Source organism: Lathamus discolor, chromosome 7 (assembly GCF_037157495.1).
Source record: "Lathamus discolor isolate bLatDis1 chromosome 7, bLatDis1.hap1, whole genome shotgun sequence".
In the NCBI taxonomy this organism is placed as follows: Eukaryota; Metazoa; Chordata; class Aves; order Psittaciformes; family Psittacidae; genus Lathamus; species Lathamus discolor.
Genome location: NC_088890.1, coordinates 21,744,733 through 21,765,276, shown reverse-complemented (window position 1 = coordinate 21,765,276; position 20,544 = coordinate 21,744,733). Strand labels below are relative to the sequence as shown.

The 20,544-nt window shown below is 43.4% G+C and overlaps 1 protein-coding gene across 2 annotated transcripts in view; it reads left to right on the top strand.

Annotated features, from left to right (window-relative positions):
* NUP210 (nucleoporin 210) overlaps window positions 1–16,461 on the top strand; it is a 67,684-nt gene extending 51,223 nt beyond the window's left edge. For both annotated transcript variants that reach the window (XM_065687323.1, XM_065687325.1), the window contains 11 exons: window positions 1,234–1,408; window positions 5,073–5,248; window positions 6,963–7,180; window positions 7,683–7,819; window positions 8,619–8,742; window positions 9,658–9,804; window positions 11,644–11,894; window positions 12,450–12,669; window positions 13,230–13,325; window positions 13,465–13,548; window positions 14,542–16,461. In XM_065687323.1, the coding sequence (XP_065543395.1) occupies window positions 1,234–1,408; window positions 5,073–5,248; window positions 6,963–7,180; window positions 7,683–7,819; window positions 8,619–8,742; window positions 9,658–9,804; window positions 11,644–11,894; window positions 12,450–12,669; window positions 13,230–13,325; window positions 13,465–13,548; window positions 14,542–14,642 (1,729 nt within the window). In that variant the 3' untranslated portion in view covers window positions 14,643–16,461. The remainder of the gene's footprint in view (window positions 1–1,233; window positions 1,409–5,072; window positions 5,249–6,962; window positions 7,181–7,682; window positions 7,820–8,618; window positions 8,743–9,657; window positions 9,805–11,643; window positions 11,895–12,449; window positions 12,670–13,229; window positions 13,326–13,464; window positions 13,549–14,541) is intronic.
* Window positions 16,462–20,544: the final 4,083 nt, after the last annotated feature.

The following is a 20,544-nucleotide window of genomic DNA, read 5'->3' as shown; positions in this document are numbered from 1 at the left end:
TTTGAACTTCTATATCTGTACTTCAAAAGATGCTGAGTCAGTTGAAGCAGTGGCCCACTTCCACTGGAGCTTTTTGTGGGTGATCAAGGCTTTATGGAATATTCTCTGTAGCTCTTGCACAGAGGCTGTGACTAGATTTTGAGATTAAAATGTCCTTTTCAAGTGAGAAGTCATTTTTACATAGCCTGTTTTCAAAGACTGACATTTCAGACTTGTTTCAGGCTTGACAGCTGGTTTTTCTAGCAAAAGAATGTGCAGGTATTGACAATAGGACATAGGCTGAGGGCCTGGAATTGGATGCATCCCCTTTTTTAAGGGGAGGGAACTTTTCGTTTCAGTGGAGCTCCAGTGACCATGGTCATTCAGCATCCATTTTGAAACAGAATAGGAGCCTTGTCATTTGTAGTCACCTAATGGTGATTTCCTACCTCTTCTGAGCAGTTTTTCTGAGAGTCAGTCATTAAGTTGCCAGAGAGCAGTTTGTACATGTCTTTGTCCTATTATTTTCACTATCCAGTGTTGGAGCCCTTATGTCTGAATTCAACCACTAAACCCAATTACACTATTGCCAAGAAAAGGGCAACTAAAATCCAGTTTTAATGCTTTCTTCGTAGGATCAAGTAGAGTATTTCTGTCTCAGTGGAGGAGCCTGAGAGCAGGAGAAAATCTCATTCTCAGATCTTTCGGAAGTGGCACTCAGAAGTAGCTGATGTCTGGGGTGCCCCCTAATCACAGTTTATGTGTTTGCTCACTTCATTAATATGCAGATGCCATGGTGAGAGTTACTCCAGAAATTAACCTTGTCTACAAAAGCATTTCCAGGAAACTGATTGGATCCACTTCATCAAGCCCCTGACTCTGTCTCTAATACCAGCATTGGCCCTGGCACACTGATCTCCCTCTAATATTGTTTACAGCAGATAGCACAGAAGCTGCATATTGTGGCTTTAGCCATTATGAGCTGGAATCAAGTTTACATCAGTGAATGATGACATTGCAGGGCAGTGGATGGGAGCTAGGCTGCAATACATGCCTAGGCCAAACAAGACTGCTTCCAAGTGAGCTTGTATCAGGGCTTCAGCATTTCTTTCCTAGACTCTAGAACACAGGCCGCTCAGCTTTTATCACGGACATGTAGAAAAATCCACGCATCAAATAGTCATCTTTTATATTTGCTCAATAGATTGGTATAAATTGGGTTTACTCATTTTGCTGTTTTGTTTGTTTTTTAAGGGACCGAGTGGCTTCACTGAGTTACCGTGTCCTGGATGGACCAGAAAAAGTTCCTGTTGTAAAAATCGATGAGACAGGTTTCCTTAACTCTGGGTCTTTGGTAGGATCATCAACAATTGAAGTGATTTCACAGGAATCATTTGGGATCAACCAGACCATTGTAGCTACTGTTAAGGTAGTATTGTCTCTCTTGCTTTGCCGTTCTCCATTAGAAGCATATCTTTGCTACTACAGCAGGAATAGTTAACAGCCCCTGCTGTTAAACATCTGCTGAAATTGCAGAAGTTCAAATAAAAAGAGATGTTCATGTCATGAACATGTATTTCAGTGTGTGAAAAAGGTTAAGTATCATCTGGAGTAATGAATATAAATGCAGCATCTGTTGGGAGGTACCTAAATGAGCCCTAGATTTTCAAGATATCAGAGAGGTAACTGTACAGTGCCCACAAATGTCATTTTCTCTGCTGTTTCCCAGCAGTTCAGCTTTTACATACAAGGAGAATCTCATCACCTTATCAGATGCAATGATGTAGCTGCTGTTCCCTGTGTTTAGTGAGCTGGCAAGGAGCATGTCCAAGGCTGCCCTATGTGTCTGGGCCACACTGAAAAGGGGATGCTTCAGGGAAGGATGAAGCTGTAGCAAAATTCAGCAGTTTTCAGGCTAATGAAACGTATTCCTCAAAACCTTGTCAGATGATTGAGCACTGTTACATTGAAGTCAGATGTGTCTTACTGGTTGGGCGTGTAAGGCACAAGGGAACAGGTGTCCTTTGTTTTTGTTCAGAAGTCCTTCTGCCAAGAACTGTCTCCATCCGGCAACATGAGCCTTGAGATACTCATTGCTCCACCCTCCTCTTACCCCTTTTTACTCTGTCAGCATCTTTCCTATGGCCCGACTAAAGGAGAAAGACATAAAATTGAGTAGTGACTTTAAATCAGTTTTAAGTTTAACCGTTTTAATCACTGTGAAGGGGCTTGGTTTTTTGCCATAACGTTCACCTGTAGTACAGTGTGTGAGTCTACCCTCCTGGCTGGAGACTGAAAAAGAAGTGATGCTTTAGTTTCAATAATGCCACTCCTGCTGCGAGGTGGTGGCAGTGAATTTCTACAGCTCTGCTCCAGATGACCTTGTTTCTCCCTTTCACTGCTGGATCCATTGAGTGAAAGGCATCTGATGAGTTTGGGGTTGGGTCAGATGACATTTTGTCAGCACGTAGTGGTACTGGAATGAAATTCCCCCTTTGTGCATCCTTTCCATGCACAGGGTATTGCAGAACTGTGCTGTCAGTGCGCTGTGATATTATACTTGCGAGCTCTTTGTAGTAGGAATTATCTTAGTTCAGCATCTTGGATGCCTCCTTTGTTTTCCTGTACTTGTTAGGACTGTAATGCTTCTATGGAAACCATATTTCTAACCTCAGATAGTGTTGGGAGGTAACACACTGCTGCTGCCTTCAGTTTACAGATGAACTGAGAGTTTGAGTGGTTCTGATGAAGGTCATGTAGAAAAACTTGTGACAGAGCAGGGGCTGAGCTTGGATCTGTTGGGTCATTTGAAGACAGAGCCCTCTCCTTCACACCATCCTTCCTTTCCCAGGTTCTTGTTTTGCCTGTTTACAGTCGTACACAATTAAGAACCAAAGTGCTGCAGCAGCATCACTTAACACTGAGACCTTCAGCTTTGCTCAAAACCAGACTGTCTTACATAAGCCGAGGCGGAGGGTAGAAGGAAGGAGCGACAGTGTGCTTAGTGTGGCAGCAAACTAAGCACTCGTCTGCACCAGCAGTACCCAACTCAGGGGTTTTAAATGAAAAGACATTAAAACCTGAGATGCTCTAACAGTAACCAACTTGTTTCATCAGTATGAAATTTGGCTGTTGTCCCGTGTGGGACAGTTCCTGAGATGTTAAATAAAGCAAGCTTGACAATCTGTTAGGGAAATGAGGTTTTTGTTGGCTTGTAACCTCAGTTGCTGGTGCAGATGCTGCTGTGCGCTGATACTCTAACTGATCCAGTCAGCCTGTGGAGTAGACAGTTGGATACACTGATAATATAGCCCCTTTATTTATTTATTTATTTATTTATTTATTTATTTTCACCAAAGATGCTATTTGCTTGAGGCCAAATTTGTCCTTCGCTTTTTAAATTTTGACATGTATGTTTTCAGACTGCAGAGTTTTACATTTTAGCTGAGCCTCTTAGGTCAAACATGAGATATTTAAAGGGATTTTCCTGCAAGATAAGCTTAAGGGCCGCTTTAAAATAGTTTTGTGTATACATTTGAGGGGTTTTGCTTTATATATCCTTCCATTATTTATTTTCCAGCAGCTGTAACAGAAAGTACAGATACAGTTGGTTTTGTTGGGTAATTTTGGTGTTTAACCTGGATAAGTTAATAGAGAATAGTAGTAATATGTTGTTCAAAAAACCAAAAAATGGTTGTGAAGTCTTTGTCTTCAGACAGACTTCCTTCACTGGAGTGTTACTGCAGAAACATGGGGGGTGCACGTCTGGATAACCTAGCAGGCTTTTCCAAAGGATTTGGAGCAGTTCCTAACTTCTGTCTTGATTAAGAAGAGGCACTGAGGCAACCAGATGCACCCTGCTGACCAGCTGGGGTTTGTCAGGTCACAGAATCATGAATCAGACTGGTTTGTGTTGGAAGGGACCTTAAAGCTCATCCAGTTCCAGCCCCTGCCACAGGCAGGGACACCTTCCACTAGAGCAGCTTGCTCCAAGCCCCTGTGTCCAACCTGGCCTTGTTGCTGCCAGGCCTGACTGCTTTTGTCTGTCACACTTCACCTCTATCTGCCAGTACTGGGGGCTGATGGCCTGGCCACAGCAGCAGCCAGGTAGGTCAGAAACCCACCCCAGCACAGCTTGAGGGAAGACCATGGGTGCTGTTCCTTCCCACTTCTGGAAGTCTTGGGGTCACCGTGGGACAGTTCAAGAAGCAGCAGTTTGTAGTGTCTGTGGTGTTGCTTGGTAGAGATCCCTTGGGAACAGCTTTGCAGCTATTGCTCTGCTGGGCAAACCTTTGCTGTTAGGAGCTGCATGTTTCACCTGGGCTTTCTCACCTGGTGCAAGGGCATTGGGGAAACAGTGGCCATTTCATCCCCTTGCTCTCACACACATTCCAGTTTACTCCTGTTCTGCAAACTGGGGAATGAATTACACATTTTAGTTCAAGAATTACAGGGAGAGAAGTCTAGCAGCCACTTGTGGTCCTGCGTATCCAGGGAGTCTTTAACAGTTCTAATTTATAGGATGGTAATGTGGTCTCTGAAGTCTGCAGTGTGTGTTTGTACATCGTTACTGCTTGCTTCAGTTCCCAGTGCTATTGGAGAAGAATACTAGTATCTGATGGGAAGGTGGAAAGGAGACCTTTCCCAGTGGTGCTCAGTGACAGCGTGAGAGGGAACACACGAAAACTGAAACACATGGAATTCTGTCTGAACACGGGACATCATTTTTTTACTGTGGTGGCTGTTGAACACTGCACCGACTGCCCAGAGAGAGGATGGAGGCTCCATCCTGGGAGATGCTTAGGACCTGCCTGCACATGACCCTGTGTGCAGGTAACCCAGCTTGAGCAGGACAGGCTGGACTAGGCCATCTCCAGACCCTCCTTGCAGCCTCAGCTCTTCTGTGATTCTGTGACATACATGTGCTGATGACAAAAGCTCCATGTCTCAGAACTGCCAGATGGCTCCGCATATAGCAAATGGTTCATAGGAGAAGCTTTGGATAGTTGCGTAGAAGAGCCCTTTTAGATGACTTTATAGAGGCATCAAAAGAAGCGTTATTAATGTGCTTTTCACTGCTCATGTTTTTACAGGTCTGCCCCATCTCATACCTGCGAATCTCCATGAGTCCTGTTCTGCACACACAGAACAAAGAGGCATTGCTGGCTCTCCCCCTGGGTGTGACACTGACCTTCACAGTCCATTTTCATGACAACTCTGGAGATACTTTCCATTCACATAACTCTGTGCTCAACTTTGCAACAAACAGGTAGGAGTCTGTCCTGGATGTTCATTACAGAGAATGAAAAAGGCCAAACATTCATAGCCCAGCCACAGCAAGGAACAAGGATTGTGAAGATACAGCTTGGACTGGGATTAGCAAAGAAAGGGTTTCATCTCTGTGGTCTTCAGAGACACTGTAGCAGAAAGAAGAGTTCCAGTTAGCAGTGGATGTTCTCTGGTAAGCGGGAAGTTGCCCAGATAAGCATGATCCCCCATGCGACGTGCTGGGGGAGAATCTGCTGTGACTGTGAATCATCAGATGGCATCCATATAAACAATTGATCTTATCAGCATTTCCCTTCTCTCTCCTCCCTGTGCTTTGTTACCTGCTTCACTCATGTAAGATGGTGAAGGTTCTGGATCAGCCTTCTGTGGTCATTAGTAATCCCTCACTAATTCCATCACTACCAATGGAATGTAGCTTGTTTTCTGCAGAGCAACTTGCAGTTAGAACATAGCTATCATGATTAAAAGCGGGGGACTAAAAAGGGGTTGAATGAAAGATTTTCTCTTCTCCCATCTAAATGATCTGCAGACATTTCTATAGCGTGCAGAAGTCCCTGATTGCTGCCCTAGCTTCCAATGGGCATAACAGAGTTGCTTCGGCACAGGGCTAGCTATGAGCTCTCAAGAGAGACGTGCTGCTGTTTGACCTCAGGTGCTGCTCTGTGACCCAGCTCTGGTCTGTCAAACCTGCACCCCTCTCCAGTGCTGCTGATGCCAGGCTCTGCACTGGGTGCACTTCCCAGTGCTCCATGTGGCAGAGTGTTTGGGAATGCCAGAACTGGCAGTTGCATGTGGTTTAGCTTTGTTAACTACGGCTGGAGAGATGCACATTGGTTTCAAATTTCTTAACTTCTCCACACCCTGAGAAAAGGGAAAGATCATCTCATGCAAAATCTCTGCAATTCTCCACGTTAGGGAGTAGTTCTCATACATAATTTTGACCTCAGTATTTCCTCAGCATAATCATAGAATCATAGAACGGTTTGGGTTGGAAAGGACCTTAAGATTATCCAGTTCCAACCCCCCTGCCATGGGCAGAGACACCTCACACTAAACCATGTCACCCAAGGCTCTGCTCAGCCTGGCCTTGAACACTGCCAGGGATGGAGCATTCACAACTTCCTTGGGCAACCCATTCCAGTGCCTCACCACCCTTACAGTAAAGAACTTGTTTCTTATATCTGACCTGAACTTCCCCTGTTTTAGTTTGAACCATCACCCCTTGTTCTATCGCTACACTCCCTGATGCATCCTAAATGATCCCGTTTTCCCAAGTTAATTTGCAGTGAGTGCAGTGATGGTATTTTGGTACATGCTACATGATTAAAGCGTAAACACCCCTGACTGCAGTATGGTTTGAGCAAGTGCCTAGAATGAGTGAGAACTGAAATTTGCTGTAGTAGCACCTGAAATATTTTATGTTTTCCTCAATTTATCAGACTTTAATGAAGATAACCAAGGGCAGGCTGGATGTGGTTCTGGGCAACCTGAGCTAGGTGAAGATGTCCCTGCTTATTGCAGGGGACAGTGATGAGCTTTGAAGGTCCCTTCCAACCCCAGCTATTCTGTGATTCTGAGATTGCTGGAAACAAGAAGTCAGCTACCTAAGGAGAGTTCAACACCCACTATTTGTTGTAGAGATAATAACATTAGCAAACTTGCCTTAATGTAAAGGCATTGGTTTTTATTTGTAGAGATGACTTTGTCCAGTTTGGGAAAGGAGCCACAAACAACACCTTTGTAATCCGGACGGTAAATGTTGGCTTGACCTTGCTGAAAGTCTGGGATGCAGAACAGAGTGGAATTGCAGACTACGTCCCGCTTCCTGTGCAACATGCCATTTTTCCTGAGCTCACAGATGTGGTGGTAGGCGACGTCCTCTGTTTGAGCACCTCCCTGCTGAACCAAGAAGGTAAATGGTGCTGCACTGCTGTGGTTTTGCAGCTTTGTAATTTGACATCAGCGTGGCTTGTTCTTGTTCTCAGGAAAGCGAAATGCATAATTTATGATGTTTGTTCAGAATCAAATGTCACTGTTCTTGTTAATGATAAAAATAGGTTTGATCAACTCCTCTAACTTTAATTGTACCATGCAGTATGCTACTTGTATTGAATTTGCGTGTATCAGACTCCAGACATTTCCATGAAGTTTACTTGAAAGGCTTGTTTTTATGGGAATCGTGCAGAGTCAGGACTGTCTAATTTCACTTGCTTTGTTTGACTCAGGCAAAGTAACAGGCTTTGTCAGCATAACTGTGAGTCAGTCTGGTGCTGGGCTGCCAGCCTCCCACCGCAGAAGACTAGAGCCTGGTTTCTGTGTACCCCTGCTGCTGTGTGGTGGGGATGCCCATGGGCTCATGAGTGCTGCAGTCACAGGTGACCTTTGCTGAGCAGTGTGTGTGTGTGTGTTGTCAGGCCCGCCGGGCTCATGGAGCTCCTCACTAAGCAGCGTGCTTCAGATCGACCCCAAGACTGGTGCAGCCATGGCGAGGGAGGCCGGTGTTGTCACCATCTACTACGAGATCCCTGGATCCCTGAAAACCTACAGAGAGGTGAGGCCCTGCACACCCTGCGGCACTGCACACCCTGCGGCACTGCACACCCTGCAGCACTGCATGCCCTGCGGCACTGCTGCGGCTGGTGTGCTTCAGGGGACCCTCACCAAAAATACATTCTATGGTTTTAGTTTTTGTTAGTTATCAATATTTAGAAACCTCCTTTTGAACGGGGAAAGTACTAGAAATGCAAATGGAAAGTATTTGGTATGTATCCAAACGCGTCATGGGTTTTTTCAGTTGATGTTAAGGAGGAAAGTCTAGCGTAATAGTTTCTATTCTTAGTCTGTGCTGGTCTGACGTTGTACACTTTGATTCCTTTGCTTGGCTAAGTTGTTTCAGATGCTAAGCAGTTTGTGAGCGTGGCTGGTTTTGTGAATGAAGTTTCACTGCAGGTTGAGATGCCAGCAAGACCTTTCTAAGTGTTTTGGAGTGTTACTGTGCGTCACTGAGCAGAACAACTCGGTTATGCTACGTTGTTTACCTGCGGCACAGTCGCGCTGTTGACACAATTCAGGCTATCAGCTCCTATAAGCACTAGACGTGCTTTTGAAATTAAATTTGGACCTAGAGCTTTATGTGTCTTAACTTCTGGGGGCTGGATGCAAGGGTTTTACTAGCTTTAACTGCCAGGAGAGCCAGGTTCATCAAGTAGAGAAAGATGACCTTTTGGAGTGTTCTCTTCTGTTCCCCATGCAGGGGCGTGTGCCTTTCACAGCCAGTTTGATCTGGGTTTGACTTAATTTTTATTTGTTAATTCAGTTTTTGGTAGCAGTGTACTTCATCCTTTTTTCAGGTATTGATTAACGTACCTCAGAGGACTACAGCAGTGCATGTAAGTGGAGTCAAAGCAAGCTTACAGGGAGTTGCAGCCTCCAAAGTAATCGTTTCAGTTGGAGAAAGAAACACAAACTTGAGAGGTATGAAGGAAAAAGAAATCTGCAATTATTTGTATGTGGTTTTATATTTGTGATGAGTGGTTTGGGGTGTGCTGGGGGGGGGTTGTTTGGGTTTGAGGGTTTGTGAAATGTGTTGCAAGATCTCTGTGAACCTCTAGTGCCTTTCCAGAATTTCTAGCAGAACCTCAGGGCCACATTGCAGAACTGGGAGGCTGTTCTGGGGCACTGTTAAGATTTCACCACTGATAAAACTGGTAGATAATAGAACAGTCATTTTTGAGCATATCAAAAACCAGTGAGTAAGCAATCAGCTGGTAAGTTGCTGATAATTCCAGTTGCCTTCTTGAAGTTATTTTTTCTTCCTTAGCATGGTTAAAGTAGTGACCATCCTTAAATCTTCCACAGAAATTATCAGCAATTAGGATCAATGTAAGGATTAAGCATCATGTCGTGTCCTCTATTTAATAAACTGTATTTTGTTTAATTAGAGTTCCTTTTAGTTTTTAGCTTAACTTTGCACTTGTCCATATAGTATTTTATTGTGCCTTATGTAAGCCTTTAGCCTACCAAAATCCCATCTTGCCAGAAACTAGAAAATGAATCAAGATTCCCAGGTTCATATAAGTTATTCAGCAGCCACATCTAATCTGAAAACCCTCTCTAGTTCAGTATTTCCTGTAAATAAATTACTCTGGTCAAAAAAATCCCACAACATATAAAATTGCTGTTTCTCTGGGACTAGACCTGCAACAGGGCAGCTCTCTATGATTTCCAGCTATTTTAACATCATCATAACCTTGTGGAACTATTTCAGAAGGTGGCAGAATAACCTGGTATTTCAAGCCGTGGTTTTGCTTTCAATGAATTGAAAATGGATTAGTTATAATTTTATTTTCTAAATAATTAATTAGAGATTCAATTATTTCCCCCCCTTAGGGGAGTGCTCGCCTGCTCAGATCGAAGCCATTTCTGAATTACAGCCACAGTCCATTATCAGCTGCCATCTAGGTTTTAGCAACGGTGTGTTTGACTTCCCAGCACGTGACATTTTTCTAGCAGAACCTGGATTCGATGCAGTCTCAGGTAAGATGAGACAAGACTCCACGCTCCAGGCAGACGCTTGGAATTCTGGTATGGTGTAGTCCAAACTTCTTTGACCCGGCAGATTTCTTCCTGAAGCCTCTGAGTGTTGCTGTGCAGGACCTCAGGCTGCAGTGAGGAGTTAATGTGTACTCTCCTTGGTCAGCTCTAGCTGACTAAACCATTTGCTTGTTTTCAGAGAAAGCTGGAAACTGGTGGAAGCCCATTTCGTGTGTTTCTCAGGATTGTAGTAGTAAGCCAGGAAGAAACTCAGAAACATTGTTTTCCTGGGGGAGGGGGAAACACTGCAAATTTAGATCCTAATTTTGCACATTGTTGCTCCTATATTTAGAGACAGTCCAATCACAGAAGCGTGGAATGGTTAGGGTTGGAAAGGACCTTAAGGTGGCACCTTGAGAGGGAAGTGAGGGTATTGCAGAATGCCGAACTGTACGAAAACTAGATTGCCTTGTGTCTAACACTTTAGGAAGGGATAACAGGCCCCGTATTTGTGAAACTACCTTGAGCTGGTACAAATGAGCATTCATGTGACAGATAGATACTCCAAAACTGGGTATCTTTGTAGCTGTAAACATCTTGTGGCTCTTTGAGGTGTGTTCTTGCCATACATCAGTGCCTTTACCATTAGTACAGTGGAAGTTAAGGCTAGGGATAAGAGAAGCAATTGTGAGTTTTAATGTCTTTGTACCAAGGATCTTTAGTTTTCACCAGATGATGCTCTGCAGTCAACTATTCTTTCTGTTTGAGACTGGCCTTTTAAAAGCCCTCCCACTGTAATTACTGCAGTGGAACTAACCTCAGTGATTTAAGTGAGGGGAACGGTGTAAATGTAAAAATCTGGTGGAAGTAATACATTTTGAACTCTTTGTATTCAAATAATACGAAGAATTTGTATAGAAATTCTTTGTATGCTTTCAAACTGTTCTGCACAACCCAAGTGTTGTAATGTCTTATGAAAGGCAAAATTCCTGTGTATCCCCAAAGCAACCTGAACTGGGACTTAAGAGGAGGAGTAATGACCAGGTACTGTGGAAAGGTAAATAAAATTGTGGAACTCTAAGCCATGTGTTAGTATTTCATAACTATAACATGATTTAAAAAGAACCAAAACACCATGGACTGGATAGAAATGACATGAATTACCTGGTGAATTAGCCCCTGTACCCTCTATGTAAAACACTGGTCTACCTTGCATAACAGTGGCTTCCTCTGTGCTGCACCTCGTGAGCTGCTTGTTACTTATGCTTTGTATCTTCATACTGGGGATTTCTTTTATTCTCTTTATTGTTAATAATAGATCCTGTAAGAGACAAGAAACATGGTGAATACCTAACCTTTAAAGAAGCTTTTCTAAATAATAACCCCTGTGTCCACAGAACGGGTGATGGTAACTGACTAAAATTTTAATGACATCAGGAGAAGAGAGTATGAAATAGGATGTGAAATATTGTTTTCAGTAAAGCTTTTCTATCAACCTTAGTATAAATGTTCCATTCAGAGTGGAACTGAGTCTCAGTGGCATATTAAAATAAAACGTGACTGGAAACTGCCATTTCAATGTTTTTATCAGGGTGTTTAGTTTGGGACAAAAAGTACCCCCAGTTGGTTTAGTGCTTGGTTGATGCTCGGCCCAGCAGACACACTGTCCCATTCACCTGTATGCTCCTGATCTTGCTGTTTGTTGAATTTTGCCACTTTTTTTATCTCTTCTCTGAAGATTTTTAGCTCTCTAAAGACATCTTTAGAGAAATCTCACCCTGCATGGAAGAAAAATCCATAAAGATGAGCAATTAACAGTCAAATGTGCTTTTGTTTCTCTAGGACATTACACCTGTTCCATCACAATGCACAGGCTCACTGACAAGCAGCTGAAGCATCTCAGCATGAGTAGAACTGCCCTCAGAGTTACAGCTTCGATCCAAAGCAGCCAGTTCTCTGGGGAGCAGATCGGTACTGAGGTGCCATTCAATCCCGGGTTTTATGCTGACCAAACGGAAATGCTTTTAAGCAATCGTTACACAAGCTCTGATGTGAAAATATTTGGTGCCACTGAAATTCTTGATACCCTGGAGGTGAGTGCATTGCTGGAAAGTATCACATCACAGTTGCAAGCATTTTGGTCTGTTACATACAGCTTTCTAGCCAAAGACACTCTGTGCCACCTTTACCATGTCAAGATTGTTCCTGAGATGATTTGGAAATACTCATCTTGGAATGTGTTCCTCTTCAGTTTCCATTTTTGTTTTGGGGTAGTAGAAATGTGTCAGGGTTTCCTGTGTGCTACGCGGGATGTGCGGGGAAGCAGAAAGTCTGCCTAATCCCCAACATCTAGGGTAGGTTCTTGCCCACATACTTGTTTGACTGCCCCTGGCTCAGTAAGGGCTGCTTTGATTTCTGCCTGTATGGGTTAGCCCTGGCCCACCGAAAGGGCAGTTAACAGGACAGCCATAACAATAAACAGCAGTTTAGTGCAGCAGGTGTCACTGTGAAGTTCCAACCAAGACTCCTGAGGGTGAGCTTCTCTGTGTTTCTGGGGAGTAACGGGTTTCTGATGTGTGGCCTGGAAGATGGGCATGTGCTGGGCTTTCTCAAGCAGTCTACTTCAGGTTGGCTTTTTTCCTTGGCAGGTGAAATCTGGATCACCAAGAGTGAAGGCATTTGAGAAGGAGAAGTCCTACGGGCTGCCTAGTTACGTGGTCTACACTGTTAGTCTGTCTGACCCAAGAGTTACAAGCCAGGGATCCTTATCAACCACTCTGACTGTCTCTAGTCCTGTGACTGACCAGTCTATCACCATCCCAGTGACAGTGATTTACTTGACTGACAGAACCAGTGCACCAGTGAGACGTAAGTTTGTCTCTAGACCCTTAACTTCCATTAATGTTCATGAGGTTACAAAATTTGGCATATGAAAACCTGAGCTGGCAGCTAACATTCTGATGGACATCTCACTGAGACCAGAAGATTTGAATACAATTCCTTGTTATGACTGAAGCTGAACATATTTCCCTCAGCCCAAAGTACTCTGTTCAAGTTGGTGTTAGTATCCAGTGCTGAAGTGTCTGAAAGCATTTTTGGTTTTTGGTCTGCTTCTCTTTATGCTCAAGCATGCCTTGTTAATTTGAAAACCAATCATCACTTTGGGGCTGGGAAAGTAAAGAACATACTTAAGACATTGTATATCAATGTCTTCAACTGTTGTTAGCAACTGTTACTATTTTTCAAAGACTGCATTGGAAATAGTCACTAGAATTGAAGTCATATTACCTGATTTGATTACACTTATTTGCTGTAAATGAAACGCTTATGTCTATCTCAGTTTGAGTTAAGAGCTCTCAGCTGTCTTAAAGCAGATTGAAGAAACATTCTTTTAACTCAATATTGTCTCCTCTTAATCAATTCTGCAGATGGATCCAGTCTATTCCAGCACTTTCTTGATTCTTACCAAGTAATGTTCTTCACGCTTTTTGCACTATTAGCAGGGACAGCTGTTATGATTATAGGTAAGAAAGCTAAAGATTGCCAGGTGTTTTTTCTATAACTTCTTACAGTGCATTAGCTGTAAGATACAAAACAATACTTGCCATGGTTTTGTTGGTTTGGTTTTTTGTTTGATTTTGGGCTTTTTACCATGTCTTCCAGTCTATCATGCAGTTTTCTCACCGAAAGAAGAGCACAGTCATCCAGCGTTTACCCCAAGGACCACTCCTCAACACACCTATAATAGTAAGCAGCTGTTACCCAGTTCTAACTGAATGAATTGATTACTCTGGCTGTTGTGCTGGGATTGAACACAGGGAAGTATGGCTGTGAGAGACTCTACTGAATTATATTCTACGCAGCACTGTGCCAGTTCCTATGAAATTTGTTGCTTCTGCTCCATGCCCCAACCTCCCCTTTACCCACTGCTAGTTCTTGTGAAACACTCAGCCAACTTCAGCCACACTGGACATAGGGAATGGGTTAAAAGTGTAAGAATTCCTGCAAATCACTGGATGGGTAGAGGAGAGATATCCACAGTTCTGCTCCTACTGAACTGTGGCATGTGCTGCATCGCTGGTGCTGTCAGTGTGCTGGAAGGTACTGTGAACTGGGGCTGCTGTAAGAGACTGGGAAGGGCAAGGGCAGGGGGCAAAGGACACAGGGCTATAGATGAGTTGGTTGTGTTGCTCAGGGAACAGTTTGTCTTTCACTACTTCTGATCTTGCAGTCATGTTTTAGCTGTGGCTTTGGTCATCGTATTTATTCCCTGTTTTACCTATGTGCAGCGTTGCAGGATCAAACTCTTTCAGAAATGTGCAAAAACCACCCATTCACTTGGCAGGCCTGTGATAGACAGTGGCCATTAAAACAAAATCCACACTATTACAGCTGCATCTGAGTTGTGGTGAGCTGCAGTCCTGCTTATAAATACATGTACCTGACACTCCAGATAAAATAAGGCAAATTCAGGGTTATTTGCTGAGGTGAAATGTGTTGTGCCCCCCTCAGATGTAATTAATTCTTGAATTAAAATCCTTACTAGGAAGCACTACAAAATTGTGATACATAGAAGATGTCTTTTTAACAGGCCATAAAGTAAAGGGGTTATTTCACTTTGAACAGACCATTAGAGTCACTTGCCAGGTGTTGCAGCAGATGATAACAGCAGTTATTTGTTTCTTACTTCCACCACTCCTGAGTCTGACTGTGTTTGTTCTCCTTTTCCCTGGGTTTTAGGTTTCTCCGCATCACCTATGCTTCCCTTCAGTCCTCAGTCCTCAAGTAGGAAAACAAGCCCATCATCCACGCTCTGGAGCACAGGCTATGGTTCCCGTTAGGGGCAGCAGGACTCATCCTTGTGCGCTAGGGCTGGAAAAGCAGAAAAATGCAAAAATGAGTGCCTTTAACAATTGTGACTGTCAGAACTTTCACAGTTTTGCTGTAATTCATCTCTGGAATGGAACTGGCTTCTTTTTTATTTTTATTTTTTAATATGTATTTAGAGCTTTTTGAATTTTTGCCTTTTTTTTTTTTCTGTCAGTGTTCAGTTCTTTGGAACTTCCTTTACCTGCTGTTTTACACTTAGATGACAAGGCTGGCTGGACAGAAGCCGAGTTTATGCTAAGCTTTCTTGCACTCTTCAAGCAACTGGATGTTACGTCTAAGTGATAGAGATAAAAAATGTTGGGGTTTTTTGTTTGTTTCTTTGTTTTTGTAAAAATTAACTTTTTGATGAACTTTTTTTAAAAAGGGAAATAGAAAAATAGGTCAAATATGAGCCAAAACTATGAAGGGATTGTATATTTCAAAGAGCTATTTTTTATTTTGAGTTCCAAAGACTCAGGAATGTACTGCACTGACAAGTCTTCTCACATTTAGCCTTACAATGTGATTCATCGCCATGATGTGCTGGTTTAACATTAGGAATGCTGGAACAACTGTGAATAATTTGGAGCTGTTTTTACAACAACAAAAACCAAGAAAACCAAAACTCTCGTAGTGCGGCTTCCTTTGGGTACAACTGCAGTATTCCTGTCTTGTTACTGTAAGCGCTTTTTTGGGACTGGAATGTGAAAGCACGTGCCTTTGAAGTGGACCTTTCTTCTGGTAGTAAATATTTTTAATTGAAAGCAGTTATCTTAACTGTGTTCTGATAGAAATGGAATACATTTAGATAGGTTGTTTCACACATAAAAGTACCTCCGTAGAAACTGAGCCGCCTTTTATTACCACTAGTCACCTGGTGCACTGGAAAGTGGCTTGTTTAACACTTGGAATGAGTGACCTCTTCAGCTGGTTCAGTCTGCTCCTCTCAGGTGTACTCATGTACAAACAGATACAGCCGCACCCAGAATCTTCCTTTCAGCTGCCCAGTACCATGACAGCCTATTAATAAGCACTCGTTTGTAAGTCTGTAAAATACAATGTAGGATTTCATTGCTGAAGTATTAAAGTGGGGGTCTTTTAGTTGACTTTTTGGTTTTCTTCTTGACAGACAGGTATAAAATGCACAATTCTGGGCTCACCCAGGCAGTTACCACTGTGTGCTCGTATGTAGTTTGCTTTCTAAACAAGATGGCAGTGACGAATGCTGACTTGAGCTTTTTTATGTGTAAAATTCATTTGGAAAGACTTGGTTCCAGTTCTTAGTCCTAAGGTACTTCCCTGAGAATAGGGGAAAAAAGGAAAACAAGTATTGCAATAGGATTATTATTTTGAGGATTATAATATTAATCCCAGTAATTTTTAATCTATAAATAGGATTTTGCAGCTATAGGCTAAGGACTTTGTTTACATATAGGAAGGATCACAGTTTGAATTGTGAATATTCTGGGTGTCTCTCCTAAGGACCATGACAGTGATGGCAATTGCCCTCCTTCAAGTAACAAAATAGTTTATGCAAAATACATTGTGTGCAGAACTGTGCAGGCAAGTCGTCAGAGTGGAGTGCAGACATTCATGGCATACAGGTTTGGTTTCACACAGTATTACAAAACTCAACATTCTTACATGTTATTATATTGAGTCTTGTGTAACTTACTGGCTGGTTCTGGAGTTGTGCCTTACATGCTAGTACTACTTAAAGTTGACAATTCAGATGTAAATAATAATGAGTTGTATCTGTATTATTTAATAAAGCTTTGTAAGATTCCTTTAGTATGTCGTTGATGGACTTGTTCTTTGGCCAGTCACAATTCAGCACTAGACTATATTATTTGTACTTCACCTACTGCCCCTCAGTACTTGCAGTCATGATTTTACATTCTCAATTTTGATGATGTAAATTGTTTAAATATTATGACTTTTCATCTAGTATTTGTGGTCAGGGGCTTTTCCCAGGTTTCACTACTCATCCTCAATTCCTGCTGCAGTCAGTGGGGGTTGAAGAGCCAGCTTTTAATTTTCTGGGTTTGTTCAAACTTCCCACTCTTCATTTGGGCTTTTAAGGAAAGATGTCATCTTTCCCCTTTTCCTTTCAGAGAAAAATGAAAGGGGCAGGAATATCTGTGGTCAGCATTTCAGAAATGCTTGCAAGAAAGGTTTTACTCTCCTATTCCTTCTCTCTCCCATTCAGCCTAGCCTGTGATTTGCAAAAGCTAGAGCCAGAGGGGAGCTAACAAAGACCTAAGGTGAAATAGGGAGCTGGTAGGGGTCAGGATCCAACGTGCTACAGGCAGTAGTGAGGTTTTTGCCTTTAGGAGCTGGAGTGGTCTGTCAGGTGTCTGCTGTGTGGTGGGGCTTGGGGATATCAATTTTGCTGCCAGTATAAAGGTCAATTTTTAGTTTATTGTTTAACAATGGACTAAAGTTGTCCCCAGATCAGGGTTCTTCAGCCAGTGTGCAGGGAGCCGATGAACACATGCACTTGAGGTAGCTGTTTCTTCCATGTCCATGCAGCGATGGGTGCTGGGTGGTAGCTCCGCAGGGCCAGCACACCCTTGGCTGCCAGCTCTCTGCTTGCATGCTTCTTAAACAGTGAAACCAGTGTTTTCTGTTAACAGCCTGTATCTACAACCGTTGGCTCTCACATTCTCTTGTCTCTGATGACACAGGATAGTTTGATTTCACTGTGCCAGGGTCTCTGTAGGCAGGGGTCTCTGATCTCAGGTGTGATTTTTAGTATTAGGATAAACCAAGTTCCTTCAGGAACACAGTTACATGGTTTGCCTTCTGTTTTGCTGAGCTTTTCAAAATCACTTTGCCTTCCTCATCTGTCTGAAGTTACCTGTTACTTGTCCTGTGATCCCCATGGTTCATGTACCAGCCTTCTCCATCTCCTTGAGGTCTGTGAGCTTGTAGGGAAACAGTGTTTTTCCTTGCAGCATGCAGTTCTAAACTCAAGATTATCAAAACCTTAACTTCTTCATTACCAGGTAACAAAATGAGGTTTGGGTTTTTTTGCATTTAATGCTGTTTTTCCTCTTTTGACTTACTGCTTGTTCTTGAGCGTTGCTGCATGGGAGAAGGGCTGCTGAGAACGCGTACATTGTACATGAATGTCTGATGCGAGTTGAATTGCTTTCTTATCAGGTAACAAAACATTCTGTGCTGCACTTGGACCCAAACCTTGGTCCCGCCGCATGCCGCAGGAGCTCTGGCTTTGCTCCGGGGCAGCAGCAGTGATACACAGGTAGACTCCACAACTCGTTAGAGGTCTGAAGTAGGTATGCTTTTATTCAGCACTGAGGCGCATGGGGGATCGCTCCTCCAAAAGCATGCGCACCTTTCCTTTGCCACTCAGTTTGTTTATATTACGTATAATGATTGCATAAACATGAGATTGCTTCACACCTAATGCATATACAAAACCAATTCCCATCTAGTATTATAGTTGGTTTTCTGGCATTCGTCCCATTGGTGCACCTGCGCAGTGCCTCCCGGTGGTGGTCGTTAGGGGGTTGTGAGGATGAAGGCCTCTAGTTCCTTTTCATCGCCGCGAGTAACCTCTTGTTTTCACGCAGACTCAGTAGGGCTTCGGCTCCGATCCAAACCTCAGGTTCCATACTAGCCAGTTTTATGTATCTTAAAGCAGAAGCTTGTCAAGTTTGCAAATTTTGTTACACTGGTCATCTTTTGTTTTTTCTTTCTAGGGATACTATTTAAACAAGAATGTCTTAAATGTTAAGCTATGAATCTTACCTACTACAATTCTGCCTGGCAGCTGTAACTCCTACAATTGTGCTTCACCATTCTAGCAACTTTGACTCCTATGGTTCTGCTTCACTAAGCACAGTGACTGTTTAAATAAGGAGGCACAATGTCAACCCTTTATTCCCTGGTATCCGCAGGACTGGGTGCACGCCCGCCATGGCAAGTGTATCACAGCATGGCAGATCTTGAAGTTTTCTTTTTAATGGGCTTCACAGACTACAGAAGAAGCAAAGCCAACCTGTGAGTAGTGAGATGGCCGAGTGAATGACTTGGAGTGTCCTTGCTGCCTTGGGTTTCCTCTCTGAATACCCATGGGAGAAACAGCCTGTATTGGAAGCGGCTATGTTCAGTCCTTGGCGTGGGAACAGCCTTTCTTCCCACAGCTGCACATAGTGCCGTTGGAAACCCAATTCCAAGACTTTTTTCCTTTGGGAAATGGAAGCAAGCACTAAAAGCTCATGGTCACAGCTCAGTCCCTGCTGAGGCAGAGGGTGGGAGCCCCGGTGTTGCCTTGTGGTGGTGAGAGCCTCACTCCCACCCGGAGCTGGCTGGCATTCCGCTTTAGTTCCTAGGTGATGGACTCGTGTACGGTGCATTCCGGCCCTGCAGCTGTCCACATGCGGCTGGTGCGGGGCCGCGCTGCAGTGGAAGCCCCAGGGGTTCCTATTGAAGAGCCCCAGAGCAGGAGGAAGGGGGAAATGTCTTAGCAGGTACTTGGGATTGGGGGTTTGGGGTTTGCTTTAATCCATGCAAATCTGGAGCCTTGTGAACTTGAATGAGAAAGTCACCTCAAAGGTACAGCTGTGTTCAGCAGTAAGCATCTGCAAGGATGGGGAAGAGAAGGCAAACTGTGTCTTTAAAGGAAATAATGGTGCTCAAGGCCAGGTTGGACAGAGCCTTGGGTGGGATGGTTTAGTGTGAGGTGTCCCTGCCCATGGCAGGGGGGTTGGAACTGGATGATGTCAGGCTCCTTTCCAACCCGAACTATTCTATAATTATATAAATGCCAGTCAAGCTGTGGGATCCGGGGAGGGTGCGAGGGAGACTTGGTGCACAGGGGGGCTGGAGGGTGCCTGGTGGGTGTTCGGGTGCTCAGAACTGGGGAAGCACAATGGAAATTGTGAAATACGAGCTCACCTCTCTAAATGAGGTAACAAGGTTTTATTGAGGGACAAAGTCAATAAAGCAAAAGCAACAATGCTGAGCGCCTGACTGTAGCCAGAGGCGCGAGTGATTAGTATTTGTTACAGGTTTATATACTTTCACTATGGCATTAGTCACAAACATATTCATAATTCCTGCGTATAGGTGGGGAATATTATAACTAGCTCCAGGAACTTACTATTGTAAGTCCCCTCCTCTTGGTGTCTGCGCACTGCTCTGCGGTGGTTGTGGGCAGGGGTCTTGAGGAAGAAGTAAGCAGCCTTCCTCTTGTGAGTAGGGGCCTTGAGGATGCAGTAAGCAGTCTTCCTCACAGTGTACTTTTCACCTTCAGCACAGTTGGACGCCCCAGTAACCACACAAGTAGCTGAAACCAGCCATATCTGTAATTCTTCTGATAACTAGCAAAGATTTATGACAGTGTGACCTTCCTGCAAAATTCATTGCAGGGTGGGCAGACAAGGAGTGTCCTAAGCTAGCAGATGTTTGGGAGGCTCTGTCTCTAAACTAACTGATAAGTAGAAGGATGGCGTGAAACAACTCATTCATGTTTAGTGGGGCCACTAAATTCTGTTATCTCACCACAGCCTTACAACATAAACATTGTTCTCCTTCTACAACCTAAGGTAAGCTAAAAAGTACTTGAACTCTATGTTTTCCAGGCACTAGCTTTTCTTATATCAAGTCCACACACCCCCCCCTTCTTTTACCTTTACAAATTCTTTTGCTGACTCCGTTTTGCTCAAGAGTTTTGGCCCTTTTTAATTTGTTGTCTAATCCTGTGTCTTTAGCGAGCTTTGTTTCTGTTATTGTAAACTCGTACAGTTATATCCACATAACCACACCTATGATTTGCGAAAGCCAACACATTTATGTGTTTATCGCAAAATGGTTAATTATAATTAATACTGAGTCATCCTAAATACT